This window comes from Falco naumanni, chromosome 11, assembly GCF_017639655.2.
Source record: "Falco naumanni isolate bFalNau1 chromosome 11, bFalNau1.pat, whole genome shotgun sequence".
In the NCBI taxonomy this organism is placed as follows: domain Eukaryota; kingdom Metazoa; phylum Chordata; class Aves; order Falconiformes; family Falconidae; genus Falco; species Falco naumanni.
The window spans coordinates 4,295,208-4,311,918 of NC_054064.1; the positions used below are offsets into that span (position 1 = coordinate 4,295,208).

At 36.7% G+C, this 16,711-nt stretch overlaps 1 protein-coding gene across 4 annotated transcripts in view; it reads right to left on the bottom strand.

The window, feature by feature from the left end:
* The window catches only part of SWT1 (SWT1 RNA endoribonuclease homolog), a 42,015-nt gene that overhangs the window by 24,441 nt on the left and 863 nt on the right, over positions 1-16,711 (bottom strand). For 3 of the 4 annotated variants that reach the window (XM_040610049.1, XM_040610051.1, XM_040610053.1), the window contains exons 2-14: positions 16,579-16,653; positions 13,123-13,181; positions 10,807-11,563; positions 9,414-9,479; positions 9,229-9,285; positions 8,472-8,601; positions 8,247-8,348; positions 6,497-6,685; positions 5,842-5,935; positions 4,312-4,451; positions 3,326-3,477; positions 1,917-2,055; positions 562-707 (exon numbers count right to left, since the gene is read on the bottom strand). In XM_040610049.1, the coding sequence (XP_040465983.1) occupies positions 562-707; positions 1,917-2,055; positions 3,326-3,477; positions 4,312-4,451; positions 5,842-5,935; positions 6,497-6,685; positions 8,247-8,348; positions 8,472-8,601; positions 9,229-9,285; positions 9,414-9,479; positions 10,807-11,563; positions 13,123-13,181; positions 16,579-16,644 (2,097 nt within the window). In that variant the 5' untranslated portion in view covers positions 16,645-16,653. The remainder of the gene's footprint in view (positions 1-561; positions 708-1,916; positions 2,056-3,325; positions 3,478-4,311; positions 4,452-5,841; positions 5,936-6,496; positions 6,686-8,246; positions 8,349-8,471; positions 8,602-9,228; positions 9,286-9,413; positions 9,480-10,806; positions 11,564-13,122; positions 13,182-16,578; positions 16,654-16,711) is intronic. The other variant, XM_040610052.1, reaches the window with a different exon arrangement.

Below are 16,711 nucleotides of genomic sequence, written 5' to 3' on the forward strand. Positions count from 1 at the left end.
GAAGGCACTGAAACTTCTTCCACAGCAACTCAGAGATGAGCGGGAAGACATATTTCTTGGAACACAAGAAAGTGTCAGAACAACCCCATTAACTATCACAAAGCACATGATATAAGTAACTCCCTCCATGTGTAACACCAGAGCTACCAAGACAATGAAAGCTGAAACTGCACACCTAGGAACAAGTAGTATTGGATCAATGTCAGAAGTATGAATGATGATTTTAATCTTAAGGCTCTTTTCCATCAGCTATAAAAGCAGTAGAAAATGAAGATTTTTTTCCTGAAATCAGCTAAATAATGTTTTTCAGTCACCCTCCCGATACTAACACATTTATATTAGGAAAAAAAAAGGGAGGGGAGTGACTACCAAGCATATATGTAAAGGCAGGTAATTGCTACATGAAAATATGTTAAATTTAGGAGCTCTTAATTTTGAAAACAACATTGCCTGCAATAATTTGTTAAAATTATGGGAATAATTTAGAAATCCAAGCAGATTTGTAATAGGAACATGGAGTGAGTTCACAAGCCCTTAGGTAACTCCTAATGCTCCCCTTACCTCCGTAAGTGTTTGGTATAGCCTATTCACTTCAGCATAAGCCCGGGGAAGTACACCATTGTAGTCTGACCTTGAACTGAAAGCATGGAATAATTTTTTGGATTCCTGGAGCAAGATACGCACTGTTGAGGAGTCAACTGGCTTATCTGGTATTTAGAAATTAATATAGGAAATAATAATAATAAAAAAATATTAGATGTTAGGCATCATCAATCTTAGGAGGCAAATTTTATACTCAAATATCTGGATTAACTGAAGCACCTGAAAAGCCTTGAAAATGGTTCAGAAGCACTAGATCCAACAGTCTCAAGAGAAACGTGAGAGGTGAAGATTTCTTACTACTTAATGAAGTCTTTCAGATTTACCTCAGGATCTGGTAAGAGGATCAACTGGCATAACTAAAATAATTCTGCAGAACAGCAATATCCCAGAAGAGGTGTATCTGTTACAATCGAATTCTTAGAGACATTTTAAAATAAAATGAAACAGTGGTGGGGTTTTTTTTGTTGTTTAAAAAACTCAAACAAACCAACCAAAAAAACCCCACCACCCTGACCTCATCATCTACCACATTAAGTAGCCTTTACTCCTTCTTAATTTATTTGGCAAATGCAGATCATTTGGCCACACATAACATGGTGGCTAAGGAGGGAGAAAGATTATTTGCTTTTTGAAAATGGTTCAGAGACTTTGTTGACCATTAGTATATAAATTCATTAAAATGTTTTTCCCCTGATTTTTGCAGGTATGCAAGATATGTGAAATGAATTCTTACATGTCTGATAGTGTCAATATATTTGCTTTTACTATCTTTGTATAAAAAGTAGAAAGAAAAAAGCCAGCAGAATGCTGAATTACAAAAAGGAAAAAAAAAACCAAGTGAGAGCGAAGCATTTCAGAAATAATTTTTGTGATTTTTGCAGGTGATATTTAAACCACCTGCGACCAGAGTTTGGGCAGACTTGATCTTGGCACAAGCTTTCTGTTTTCCTTTGTGTGGGGTGGTTTTTTTTTGGTTTTTTTGTTCTTTTTTTTTTTTTGGTATGTAATTCATGGCTCATCAATTTCAGTTCAACTCTGCCTTTAAGGCTACAAAAACAGTGTTGGGATTTTGTCACCCATCCAGGGAATGGATTATGGATCAATACAAAAGTAAGTAAAACTGTCCAAGGTATGGCTCCATTTGGATAATCATAAATTGGAAAAAAAACAAAAGAGCAGAGAAGGATGGAACACGTTACTATTTAAACATACAGAGTACGAGCCTTTTCAAAGTACCTACTTCTGTACCTGCTAAAGCTGGAACAGTGAGGTTTTTTTACAAATTTACAATAAATGTTCTCAGAGATTCTTACCTGTACAAAGGTGTTCATAGAGACATTCAATAGTTGAAAGTAAACTCCTTGGCACAACGTAACCAAAAACAGCCATCCAGTGTTTTTTATAACACTTCAGCAAGTTTCCTAATGTCCATGGTGGCTTCAGATACAGTATCTGAAAGATATCATGTTATAAACTCAAAGGCTGATTTTCATGTAGACATTTTCCCATACATTTCACAACTGCCCTATTCTTCAATAATGTTATGATTAGTACTTGCTGAAGTAGAATCTCAATGATTTCTCAGAAACAAGGCTAAATTCAGATCTAACAAGTTTATTAAAAAAGATTTGATACAGCAGCAGCATGGGTTAAAGAGTGATGCTCATGTAGAAGCATTCAATGTACAATAATTTTCATGATTTTTGGTTCCCCTTTCCTCAAACACTCCAAATACTCAAGTTATCTCTTAGTGTTTTAATGTGTTACTTGTGTACAAAAGCCAGAATGGTAAATATGCCTTTCTCCAATATTGTTAAAAAAGTAAAAATAAACACACCTTTCCTAACTGTGACTATAAATACACAAAGTAATATATGCATATAGCAATAAAATTGGAATTTGTTACTACCAAGTGAAACCAGAATTTGAAAACATGTTAACAGAAATCAACTAAGTTAATCAGAAGTGCCTAAACGCTTAACAGCTAATCAAAGCCCTATCTTTTGGAACAACAATCATCCCATGCAAATGATTTTATTTTTTTAAAGCCACAGAGGCTTATCTGCAATAAATGTAAATTTCTAACTAACCCCTACCAGCTATAAAATACAATCTAAACCAAAGCATGGATTAAAGTGCCTTGTACATGAGTATTTCTTTTCTGTTATCAATACTTTTGATAAAAGTGAGGTTTTGGAAGTTCTTGTTAACACCCTTGGAGTTCTCCATCTGCGTTGTAACCATTTTAGCTGTGAACAATTTTATCCACATGGTATCTAAAAACATCTGTTCAGATGGGGAAGAAGCGTCTGCAACAACAGTGCCTCTATGCAATATAAAAAAATGATGGAATAATTTCTTAAAAAGATGCATTTACAATGCAGTGATTCAACCACGCTAGAAAACTCAAAATATAAATTTTAATGCAACCAATAAAAAAAGAGTTCTGAAAATTCACACTGAACAGCCAACATCTCTGTTACCGTATTACTAAAAGAATTAAAATACTGCACAGTCATTACTGGTCAAATGGAATAATCTTGTTACAAAATGAAATAACAAAACTGAACACTGAACTGTTCACTGTCCATGAACTGTTATGTTAATGAACTAGATGACTTAGCTGTTTGGCTTAGCACAGGTACTAATATCATTAAAATACCAAGTATATTTACACCCTCTTAACACTTCAAATACCAAGCAAGATGACATAAGAAACCACCTCCATCCATAGGTTTCCAAATGCAATTTTCATTTCTGTCTCCAAAATACAAGATAAAGCTTCTCCCAAGTTCTTTTCAAGGTCTGGAAGTATATTTGGGAATCGTGCAGTAAGACTAGCATCAGCTCTTCCTGTTTTCTGATATTCTGTACCTGTCAAACCAATGATAATAAAAGGTACTTATTGCAACTGTTTCTATATCTAATTTATGTTGATAGTACACAAATAACTTGTTCCCATAAACAAAGACAGACTGCACTTTATATTTCTTCATAAAGCAGATGGGCTACATCTAATTAGGTTTCAAGTATTTCTAGTTATACCCACTTGTACTGTGGGCATTTTTAATTATAAGCTACTAACCAAGATTGATTTCCCCAGAGCATTATTCCTTTGTGATCTTACTCCACATTTCTTTTTTTCTTAAATAACTGAAGACTGTAACCCCACTGGCTCTATATCAGCAAGTATAAGAAGATCACTTTTTAATATTCTAAGATCTATTTGTATCTTTGGAAAAATGAACAAGCAACCGAAGAATCAAGTTCTGCTATTTGGGATGCAGGTAAAAGTGTAAGTATAAAATATAAAGCGTGATCTTAGCATACTGAACTTTACAACTACCAAGAATAGGACACAACCTGGCTACACTGGAAAAACCTCTTTTCAGTCCTAAAAAGTTCATGACACCTTTCGAATGACTATGAACACAGGAAATTCATGCTGTGTTTTTTCTATAAAACAAGAATACGTCACATTTGAATTTGCCAGAACTCTAAGAGAAAGATGTTTTAATAAAGGTCTCAAACTTTCAGAAACCCACTTACCTTTGAAAATAAAAAACCTGCCCGAAGTAAAAAGCATTCCTAAAGATTTGATGTATATGAAAACTGAAATTATAGTAGAAACTATTCTCTCTCTACTACACTGATTATTACACGTCTCAAAAGCCAGCATACCTATATGTGTACATTAAACAAACTTACCATGTTTTGACTGTTGCAGCTCAACACAGCTCTGGTGGTGCCTGTTTACATTCAGATTCTGTAGAGCAGTAACCAAATCAGCTTTGCAGAATGCCTTGACCTCACTCACAATGGCTTTATTACATAAATTTTTATCATCCCTAGGAGAAGAGAATTAATTGTTGACATAAAACTGACATTACCACTGTCCATCAATGTGTCATCAACATTATTCTCATCCTAAAGCCAAACTAAATCCAAAACACAGCACTGTACCAGCTACTGGGAAGAAAATTAACTCTACCCTAGCCAAAACCAGGACAACTACATAGTAAGTAATAAAAGTCTATCAAGTAATAAAAATAGACACACTGAAAAAATTGTCTTTAGTAAGGTTATTTTATGAGCTTCACTATATATGAAGCTTGCTTTCTCAAGCAGTTAGAAGCAGTAGAAAAAATTAAACCAGAAAATTAACTAAAGCATCTACTCTGAAAAAAATCAGAAGCAAACTGAAAGATGTTTCAGGATCTAGGTTTGCTTTAAGAAAAAAACAACTATAAACACCATAGCAATGGTGTCTAGCTGCTATGATCTTGGAATGCAAACAAGGCAATAATTCTTAAACAGTATTATCTTACTCAATTGCTACAATAAATTCATACGGTTTACTGTTCTATTGGCCACAGCATTGTTCCAGATGCTTCCCTGAAGTGTATGCTGCTCCAGCAGTACTACTATAAAGAAGCAGTATGAAGTTCAATCCTAATACTTTCTTAAAGATTCCCATGGCTTATATTGATAAAGGGATTTTCAGATGAAAAGCACTTCTGAAGTCACCTCTTGTTCTTCACTCAGAAACCCAAAATCATTATCAATAGCCCTACCAATACAGTGAATTCCATCTGCAACCCAATCCACATGCCTGCTTAAAACAAACCAACAGCGTCTTAACCTCCCTTACTAAAACCATGCATGAAATGGTCCTAGCAAAGACCAGAAAGCAAGCTGTTTACAGTACCTGCCAAGGAATATGAGCGCTTTAAAAATTAGCTTCATGTGACTTGTAAAAACTGAGCATCAATACCCAGAAAGTCAGCTGTTACCCTCACAAAACAAGAACAGATGCAAACGTATCACCATCTTCCCTCTAAGATTAACCCGACAATGTTCATCACTGTTCCCAACCAGGTGAGCAGAAACAAGGTCTCTAACTGACTCTCAGTCATTAATACAAACACTTTTCTCTATTTTGTAACTCCAGCGATATTTTCAAATGAGAAATCAGAGTAAAATCTGAGAAAGCTATGCTTCAGAAGTTTTAAAATTGAATACTGAGTAAACTTAAATCTACTTCAGGCACGTGAAGGCGATTAATTCTACAGTCTTTGTGTTTTATTATATCCTTCTATTCTAGCTTTTAGGACGGCAAGTGCTCTTCGAAAAACTTACTTCAGAAACAGCTCTTTATTTTAAGATATGACTGGGAAATAGTGTGTTTGGCATGAGACTTTAGGTCTCTCAGGAGGTGTAAACCACACAGGAACTCACGTGCAGAGTATGACAACAGCCTGAGGAAAGAGGTTCTGATACTGCAGACAACACTGTAAAACACGATCGTCATTGTTCTCGTCACTCAGGCCATCTGCAAATTTAGTGAAGACAGTCCTGACATGTTTAGAAGTAACTCAACACAAGAAATACTTCCGTGCAGTCATGGCACTGATTTTAAATTTAATACTCCCCAAACAATGACAGAGAAGTCCAAATCTGAGCTCTGCATTCTTAACTACTACTCCACTTAAAAATGCTAAGGTTTTGCCATAATACAATGAGTGAGCCACATATAAATTTGAGTACGTTAGATTTTGTGATGACAGAGTAAAAAGCAAAAGCGTACAACATGTCATCAGCTCACAGGTAAAAGTAACTAGATGAATTTTCATTAACTAATCCCCTACTTACTAACAGATGTAGCTAAAAGTGAGAAGCAACTGATTAAAGAACTAGTGAACAAAGCACTAATAAGGTATTTGCATACTATAGCCTTGGATATGCTCTTAAGGCTGCTGTAAGCTATTAGCTAATTTTAATTAGCAAACTGCAGAGTGAAGATTGTGTTAAACTCAGAATTTAGTGCTAAGGTTCACACTAGGTGAACTGCAAGGATAAAGTACCCAAAGCAAATTGATTGCACATATATTACATATTTTTTGAGAAGCAAGCTGCATGGATTGCCCCCACAATTTTGAATCTTGGTTTTTGAGACACATGTAGATGAACTGGACTGCAGGGATAGCTTTATCCCGAACGTGCTGCAACATTTTCCCCTTCTTCAAGTTGTCCAACTCTTGTAGAACAACCCAGGGAATTATTAATGCAAGTCTGCCAACACCTGCAAGAAAAAAAAAACAAAAACACACAACCAAAAAGCAAAGGCATTTTGAAGAGCAACGCAAACTACTACAGATAACTTTTAATTCAAACATCATCTTCATGTAAGTCCACACATCTTTTTGCCAGTAATTTTCATATTCCGTGCTCAAGAATATCTAGCATTAAAAAATGAAAAACTGAAAAAGGCCAAGTTCCTTCTTCCTAATCTAAGCTCAAACTAGCACTACATTGGTTACATTTAAAAATTACATTAGGCAAACAAACGAGAGACACAATTTTAATCAACCAAGTACTGTGACAACAGCATGTAGCAATATTATAAAATACATTTGTAGCAATTACCATCTTGTGACACACTCACTGGAAGATGTTCAAGGTGACAGCAGCTGAAATAATGGCCTGAAAATAACTGAATGACCACAACAGTCCCTGTGCCAAAACAATCATCAAACAGAAGGAGCAATGGTTTGTGCTAATTGCCAACTAGCACTCCTAAGCCAGGAACGGGAAATATGGATATTGGACCATGGTTTCATTTGTATGTAAGTATGGTCTGAACTTTAAAACTCTCATGTATGAAATATATGGTAAATCAGAAATTTAATTGACTGTTCCGCTGGTCTACCCACAACAAATACTTTAATGGTTTTCTTTCTCATTCACATTATAAGAATACAATTTTGAAAAAATACATTAATATGTATCTGCTTTGTAACAAACAGGTCAGGAATCAGCAGCCTTCTGAACATAAGGGTTCTGGAGCAGGACCAGAAATTGGAAGCTGCAATAGTCTCAAAAAGGCATCCCAGTGTACACAATGCGACACCATTCCTAATATGGGACAGAGAAATGCAGTCTGACACTCTTGAAAATTACTCAGGCCCTTATTAAAGTTATTTTCCAGGTGGCTGGAATAAATGTGTTCATTAGCAGAAAGCATCAAAGCACTCTTAAGTATTCTGATAGACTCCAAATATGTCTGCCACCAAGTGACATCACGATTCTAATCGTGCTAACATTAAATCACTACAACCTTCACAACACATTAAAGCCAGGGTCTGCATTCTGAATCCCTGAGAAATTGTTCACTCATTTTGTGAATTCAGTGACCTTTACAAAGACAGCTATAAAGTACTGACTGACTGCTTATCAGACTTTAAATGGTTTTAGATTTCCAGAAAAAAAAATATGCTAAAAAGAGAGTAGAAATCATAATTACCACTAGTAATGGATTAAACGCTTAAAAGTACATTCTTACAGTAGGTAAGACTTACTTACCTCTAAGAATTCATGCACATTCTGGGAATGCTGACTATGACTCTCTGTAGGTACACAGCTATAGCACAGTAGATTCTGATTTCAGAGCTGAACTTTCCTTAAGAGGCAAGAACCTATCTGGGTTCACAGAACCAGCCTCTTACTAAGTGTGAGCCTTCTGCCTTTATATGAAACCTGCTGCCTTTTTAAGCAGCCCAGGTTTGTTTTTCTTCATGTAGCCTGAAGGTCTTGCATCATGTTTTTTCTTAAAATGCCTTATTGATCACCATGTATTCACATACCTGGTATATCCTCAGATTTCAGGGACTTGACAAACTCAAGGTGACTAATCATTATATTTGTGTCAATCACCACTAACATGTTTAGTCCAGAAGTAAAAGTCCCTGAGGAGGGAAAAAGAAAAAATCAAAGTGAAAAAAATCAGTTGCATACTCTCTACTAAGACCATTAACTGACTGTAATAACTAGTTGCAAGTACATATCAAAGAAATCAAATCATGACTTACCAGCAGAAATATTTAAATCCTGTTCTGGAAGATCTATTTCCATACTTGTAAGTTCTCCACAAGTCTGTACAACGGAGAGTGCCATCCTCTTCTGAAGACGAGCAACATGCAAATCTTCAACTATCTGCATCTACAACAAAAAAAATTGCATGTATGAAATCCATTGTAAGTAATCACTTATGAATTGTTCCCCAAAAAGATACTTTCACATTAATGCTGTTGAGTTAAAACTGACCAAAAATGAAGCATGAAACCTTTTAAGCTGGTGCAGCAAACATAAAGCCATGAGAACCTTCTGCACATCCTCCACTATAAGAAGTCCACAAAAGATGTCCAAAATACAGCCTAGAATGAAGATTTATAACCTTTCTACCTGGTCCCCAAATAATTTGTTTCATTTTTTGCTACATAGACAGCAAGTTTCCTGACAGGTGTTTCTTAAAAAGTATCTTTTCCAACTTGGAAGTTAGAGGATGGAAAATGAGATAGCTGGAATATGTAAGCAACTATGAAGACTCCCTGTGTGACAGAATAACAGAAACGCAATCTACCTTCAGAAAGTTCCTAATCAGCAATACTTGAGCAAGTCTGTTTAGTATTTGAAAAAAAAAAAACCCACCTCCACATTTTTTGAAGTGTAGCTCATAAGCCAACAATGCAAAATACTAGGAAAGGGCATGGAATTGTCCAGATACTCAACCTTGGTGCCTTGAGTTTTTAATACCACTTTGAAGTGTTAAATTAAAGCATTACTAACCTCCTGGTCTGTTTCCGGGTTCTGGCTGTCTTGAGTTGGTGGAAAGGCTTCGAAGCTCTGTAGGAAGAATTGAAAAAAAACATATCAACACCACAGAATATAAAGGAATACTGAGGAACAAGTGATGCCCATGTCAAAGAGTTTTGAAATATACCTCTGTAGTGCTAAACAAGTACATCACCAACCTTTTGGACAGACTTTTTGTCCTCACCTTCTTGGTAGGAGTCAGACATGCACAGTACCTCAAAATTCTAAAAGCAAGTAGGAACGGAAGTAGAACATGCTTCAGTCTTTTAGAGTGCTTGTTAGAGAACAATGAATATTCTGAAGTGAATTAAACAGGTAACGTAAAACCTATTTTCAATATCCATGATGAAGCATCTACGTATCATTTCGAAAGGGCTTAGAAGATGGCTTTCTTTTAAAATAACTATAGTGGATTACACCATAAGCCCATTTTCCCAATCTCTTGTGGGTTTGTGACTATGTTATTCTTGCTCTGGACTTCCCACATGAATTCACACAGACATGAATTTAATAAGAGTAAATTGAGCAAAAGGTCACTAAAATGATTAAATGACTGGGGCACATCATACAAGAGGCTGTAAGAGCTGGGACTGTTTGGCCTCAATAGAAGGGGGACTCATCAATGTTTATAAATATCTGATGGGAGGGTGTAAAGAAGATGGAACCAAACTCCTAGCAATGCCCAGTGCTAGGACAAGAGGCAAGGGGCACAAACTGAAACACGGCAAGCTCCATCTGAACACTGAATAGCCCGCTTTTTTTTTTTATGGTGAAAGTGGTTTAACAGACTACCCAGAGAGGTTGTGGAATCTCCATCCTTAGAAATATTCAAAACCACACTGGACACAGTCCTGGGCGACCTGCTCTAGCTGGCCCTGCTTGAGGAAGCGGGCTGGACTAGATGGTGTCCAGATGTGCCTTCCAACCTCAATGATTCCATGATTCTGCACATAATTACTATCTTTGCATACACACAAAATAATCATGCCACCATAACATGAACTGAAAGCTCCAAAACCACTAGGCATGTTAAATGAGAACAACAAAAAAAGTAACCATGCTCAAGACAAAGTTGAGGTGCAGAGCCAAACACAAGCTAGAACTCAGAAACAAACTGATCACAGTCAAACACAAAGTTCTGCAGGAAACATAAATTTAATCCTAGATCTGCAACAAAGTTCTCTTGACATCACTTTGTCAGCTATGAGCAACTGTCATGCAATAAATGATATAAACATGCCAGCTCCAAAAAAAATTTTGTTGACTTAAACCTAAACAGGAGTATTTCATACCCCCAGCAGCCAAGTAAAGCTATGAAAGCATATGTGCAGACACAGTCCCAATACACAAGACCTTTCTTCCAGTTTGCTTAAGCATTTAGCAGAGGGACGTTTTAACACGGCTTGCACTGGGATCAGAAAAATCTATCTAGTTAGCTATGAAATCCTGTCTGAAATCTGTAAGATGACAGCTCATGTAAGAACTGGCTGCCATTCAGAAACTAGCCTGAAACATCTACCTATGTAATACAAAGAACTGGGTCCTCATTACCTGCTTCAAACATGATGCTGTAGCCTCGAAGTCCCTTTCTTCAGTCCTTGAATCACCAGCAGCTTTATCAGAATCAGCATCCTGTTTTTTCCATTTACAAGAGTCCCATCGTTGTGATGTTTCAGTCAAATAGTGTGATGGCGTATGTTTAGTCACATGCTGCTTTGTCTTAGAAAACTCCTTATATTCTTCTACATACTCTTCTTCCCAAGTCCTAGATAATACGTTTGGTTTCTTAGTGAAAGGTCTATCATCCCGCACAGTCCCTGTAGAAGTACTGGATGGCTTTTTTTGAACTCTGACATCTTCATTCTGCTTTTTTGATCCATCTCCTGTTTTATGTGGTACATCTGAATCATACACAGAAGACTTAAATTTTTCCAACATAGTTTGTTCCACTTTTGACTTTAGTTTGCAAAGTTTACCTTTCTCTGCCTTTTTCCTCAGTGCCTTGTCCCTCTGAACTGCAAAGCTATGCCAGAGTCTTTTTCCTTCTGTTCCATCAAAACGACTTTTTTTAAAACTTCCCTTGCTAGTAGTACTCACTATGTCAGGAGTGAGTGTACTTTTACCATGTTTAATTTCTTTGGCTTTAAACTGGATAACTATTTTCTTTTGCCTTCCAGTTTGCAGTAAAGAATTGTCTGTGGTTTTGCTTCTATTTGCAGATTTTCCTTGGGATCTTCCATCATTACCATGAGAAATACCAGACCTTTGGTCTTGCTTCTTCTCTTGCCCATCTTTCTCCACTTTGGATCTATAGAAACATTACAAGAAAAGTAATCTAATTAGCTCAGTTAATGTAAAAACAAACAAAAGAAAAAAGCTTGCACTTGATTTAGGCAGTTACAGCCAAGTATTTTAAGTACCAGTTTGGTACATTCTTAAAAATGAACCTGCAGCAGCATCTGTCCTTTAAAACAGTCTGACACAGCATTTTTACGTTTTGCATTTTTCCTAGCTGTACAGCTATTTTAGCTTACAAGATTGAGAAAAAGCTTTTTCCCCATTCGCTATCTATTGCTTTGAGAGATGCCCTACAAAGTTTAGTTTTATCTTAGCACACAGATAAATTTTAATAGCAGTTTAATGATATATGAAGTATGTCATCCTAAAATTCAAGTGTGCTGCAGTTCAGCTTGGTCGCACAGTGCCAAGCACCACACAGCTTTAAAACATTACAGGATAAACAGACTGGAGAACTTGGAAAAGGAACGGTTGGTGGGAATAAACCAACATTCTACAGAAATCATTAATTACATGAAAAATTAATAGGAAATTTTCTTGTAAGAGCAAATACTCAATAAATTTATCATATACTAGGTTTAAAATATCCAAAAAAGTTTCTAGCCTACTCTGTTAACCGTATTGCTAAAAACATTGGGGAGGTAAAGGCCATTTGACAAACTCGTGTAGGGCAAGCAACTTAAACGCACTGATTGAGATGCAACTTCTGACTTAGGAGACCCCTCTATGATTCTTAGAAGCTGGATGGGTGTACAACAGGAAAAGTTTTGCACTTGTCTTGTTTCATGTGTTGTAAGCCCTATGCACGTCCTGCTGGCCACTGCCAGGGATGGGGGACTGGACTGGGCAGAGTTTTGACATGAACATAGTTACTGTTTTATGGTTTTATCATACTGTACCAACAAACAGTGCTTAATAGCACGTATGCATGCAGCTAAATATCCTATGACTTAACTCCGGTCTAACAGAGAAACTGCAACAACATTTTGCCATAATTAAGAAACAATCCAAAGCTCAGGATCCATGAGAACATTCTCACCTTATATGGAGTAGCTTTCAAACACTGTTTACATTTGCTTTCTTTGTCTTGGAATCAACTACTTCAAGCATCAGGAGAAATCAATGATTTCAGGAGTACAGGAATCTGGTAAAGGTATTAAGTTCACCGCAGAACTATCCTCCAGACTCCACTAGAGCCTTTTTTTGCTAACAAAATGTGTCATATGCAATATAAACCAACAAGGTAGTGCTCAAGAGAAAAAAAAAACAACACACACAACACCCCAGCTCTCTAGGACAACAGTGTTGGAAGGATATAATTCCTACCTTATCTGAAAGGTAGAGACATACATCAAGAGTTTAAAAAAGTAATTCTGAACCCCATTTTCTTCAACTATCTCAAACTGCCCAGCTTAGAATCTACTCACTAATGCAATGCCAACACCTCATCAGTTAAAAATACTGTATTTTATTCGGTGAACAAGTCGAACAAAACTCCTAAATTCAGTAAGCTTTAAGTCCGTGTTTTATTTTTAAGTAGTTCCATTTAATGAGAGAACAGGAATTTACCTCTGAAATTCTGTCTCTCCTTTCATAGTACAGTTGTAAGATCTTGTTTCTTCAGAGTTCTGAAAGAAGAAAAAAATCCAAGGGCTTGCAGAGGAAACCACAGTTAAAAATCCACCTTTGTACAATGGAACAAACTATTATTCCATACTAGATTCACTGATTTTAGATAGGTTAACCTTGGAAAAGGCAGCCACATAACTTGCTATAATTTAGTACTCTGATTTTCTCATATTTAAGAACAACACAAGAAGAAAAATTGAATGTGGCACACAGTCCTGGGTTACAGAGGAAACTCAGCTAATTAGAACACATTTAAGACTAATGTGTTTCATATACTCTACAAATATATCAGTATGTAGAATATATATTTATAAAAACTATTAGGGAAAAGGAAATCACCTGAGGACCGCTTCCAGCTACCCACTACGTAAGGCCAAAGAGAGGAAATTCCTATGGGATGTTTTTGTGCAGAAAAGATGTGTAATTAACTCTCATTAGATTTACCACTTAGGTAGAACAGTGTGAAACTGCAGTTACGCATGGTTAAGAGTAAAGACAGTCCCCAGACAAATAACTTGAACAGTCCTTGTTTAGAAAGCAGTTATATCACTGTTTGACAGATCTATATCACAAGCTGTGTAGCATTTGTATTGTGGAATAACTGGAAGGTAACTTTGATCAGGTAAGAACAGAACAGTTTACTATTGCAGCGATGGGAGAAGACAGAAAGCAGCAAAATCACAGATGCTGACATGAACTCTGCCCCACAAGGCAGTTAATTTTTATATGCCTTTGGGTTATATGACTCAGTTTTCCCAAAACAGCAGCAGGGTTTAGGGAGTTACAACATGGAATAGTAACATATGGATTACTTCAGATAAGGAAGCTCCAGACAGTAGAGCCTTTTACAAATAGTTCACTTCTTCAATAATTGGGTCATGCTGACTCAGAGAGACCTTTAGGTCACTGCAGCAGAGATTTTCCTAACTAGAAAGGCCTGCTATTTTGCAATAGTTATTGCTATTTTGCTTTCGCATCAGAAAGCATTTTGGTATTGGGGTTTTTATATTATTTTTTTTAAAAGGTTGCAGAAAGCAGTGGAGTCCTAATGAATTAAGTAAGTTTTGAGAACTTCTGCCTGTGGTTGGTTCCAGAGTTGTAACAGCAGCAAAACTAATGAAATAGTAACCTAGAAGGCTGTCAAAGGCTGCTGCCACTGAGAATCATATCAACACAACCTGCTGTCGAAGACTTGTTCAACTCGCACAATTATAATTAAATAGGAATCAAAGTGTTTTATTAACAACTCAACTGGCAACCAGTGAACTACACACTCAGGAACAACACCAGCAGAAAAAGTATAACAGACAGTTACAAAATGATACCTGATCAGATGACTTGGTACCCGGAAGTTTTAATCTCACACCCCTACGGTATACACTTTGGCACGGACGCTCATACTGTTGAAGACATGGGTGCTCCAGTCATGTGGGCAGCTGTAATGCTTCCTACAACCTGCTATCGCCCATGCTGGTAAGAAAGGCCCCCCACAAGGTCATGTACACACATGCAACGCGTGGGATGCTACAGAATGTACCCCCATATTGTCGCTCCACCAGCTGGAATGCTGAGCACCTTGACTGCCAGACGCTGTCAATAGCCTATCAGGGCAGGCGGGGGTCACGATGCTAGTGGGACATACCAAGCCCAGTTTGACTGCTGCTCAGTTACTGCTTTCTCTCAATGCCTATTCCCCTAGAACCACAAGTTTTCATGGTGTTTTTAGTATTTCTTTCCAATCTAGCTCCTTTTCTCAAGCCTGTCGATAATCCTCTGGTTTTCACTTAATTTGGTTACCTTAAGCAAGCTTTCTTACTGCTACTTTCCTCTTAGCATGAGGTCCCATTGCAGCAGACTGGTTTAGGCATTCCGTTTAGAGTCCCATGACTACCTTATCACCTGCTGCAATCCAGGCCATGTTACCAAGAGGCAGCTGTGCTGTTCTCCTCCAGACAGCTCTGTGTAAAGCTGTTCCAATTTATACTGTGACAAATGTCCTTTCACTCGTATTTATGGAATTATATGCCAAACTAAAGCCAACGGGCATAAAATTTTCTGTAATCTGTAGTCATGCCTACACCACACAAAAAAGCACAAAGCCCCTGCACAATCATGCCTAACTATGACTCTACTTAAATGGCTTACTCTCACCTTAAGAGCTGAAGATACCTCTTATCCATATTGTGATCACTGAAAAAACACTTGCTACTATCAAGACATTTCTTTTTTTTTTTGGTATTATTAGTTTGGGTTCTCACTGCCACTTGTGCTGGTCAATGTCTGCATATAGCAGCAGTATTTCATGCAGTCTCAGACTGAAGTCATGCAACAGTCAAAACTATAGTATATATTATATATATATGGTATAGGCATTAGCAGTGGCAATACAGCTATCATACGAGGTTTTAAGCCATGTTTTTAACCTCTGTATTACAGGAGTCAAAAAAACCCCAAACAACCCACCACTTTAGGATAAGTTAAAGTTAAAAGACAAATTGAATAATAAGGAATTCAGGAGGAAAACCAGTTACAAACATTCGTCTTTGAAAAACATCTACAAGCAAAAGCCTTCTAACATGCATATTTTGGTTTATAAGGCCATAATAGTATGCTCATTTACAAACACTTCCAAACATTTTTTGAGACATTTACAGTAAGACAGTTAAAAGCTCTTATTTCATATATGCCTTGCAAAATTTAAAGGAAAAAAACCTGGCAAACTTAAGTGTGGATTTATTAAACTACTGATTTACTGGATATATATTATACAACTGGCAGAAATTAACTTCCCAGAAAGGGATTAAGAAACACATTAAAAAAACATTTTAAAAAGCAGCATAAAAGCATGACCAGAAAGATTATCATCCCTGCAGCACCTGCACTTTACAAGCAACTTAGTGAAAATTTCCTCATTAGATACAAATATATACCAGAGTATACTAAGAATTTTGGTTGTTGATATAATCTCAGTGATTAAAAGGAAACATTGGAGAGTTGCTTCCCAACAATGCTGCAAAGTATGATTTGTGATTAATCAGGAAGTTAGGATACATGATCCAAGATAACAATTCAGGAAAACAGTAGTGATTTTGATAACAATTTCAAGCTCAAATTTCCTCAACAAGGAAAACACACTGAAGTAAAAGAACTTCTTATTTTCTGATACCCACACTACTCACAGCCTCTGGAGAAAAACAGATGATAGTCATCTGGCCAGCACTTGCACTTATCCGACCAATTCAACCCTTCTGCTGCTCTTTATGACCACACCTTTGAGTTTGATTCATCCTTGGATCACAAGACCACTAAACAATTCATGGTCTTCTCTTCAATAGGGGGTGGGTGGGGTGGGTTGAATTAAAATAGTGATAATATTAATAATACAGCTGTTCCTACTTTGTCATCCCAGCTATCCAAACAGTCTTCCTTTCCCATTAATTTCTTCAGTTTCTTTTTAGACATCTTCAAAACCTAGAAAAAACAGTGTTGCCATTATTATTTATTTCAAGTCTTCATTTCCAGATGGTAT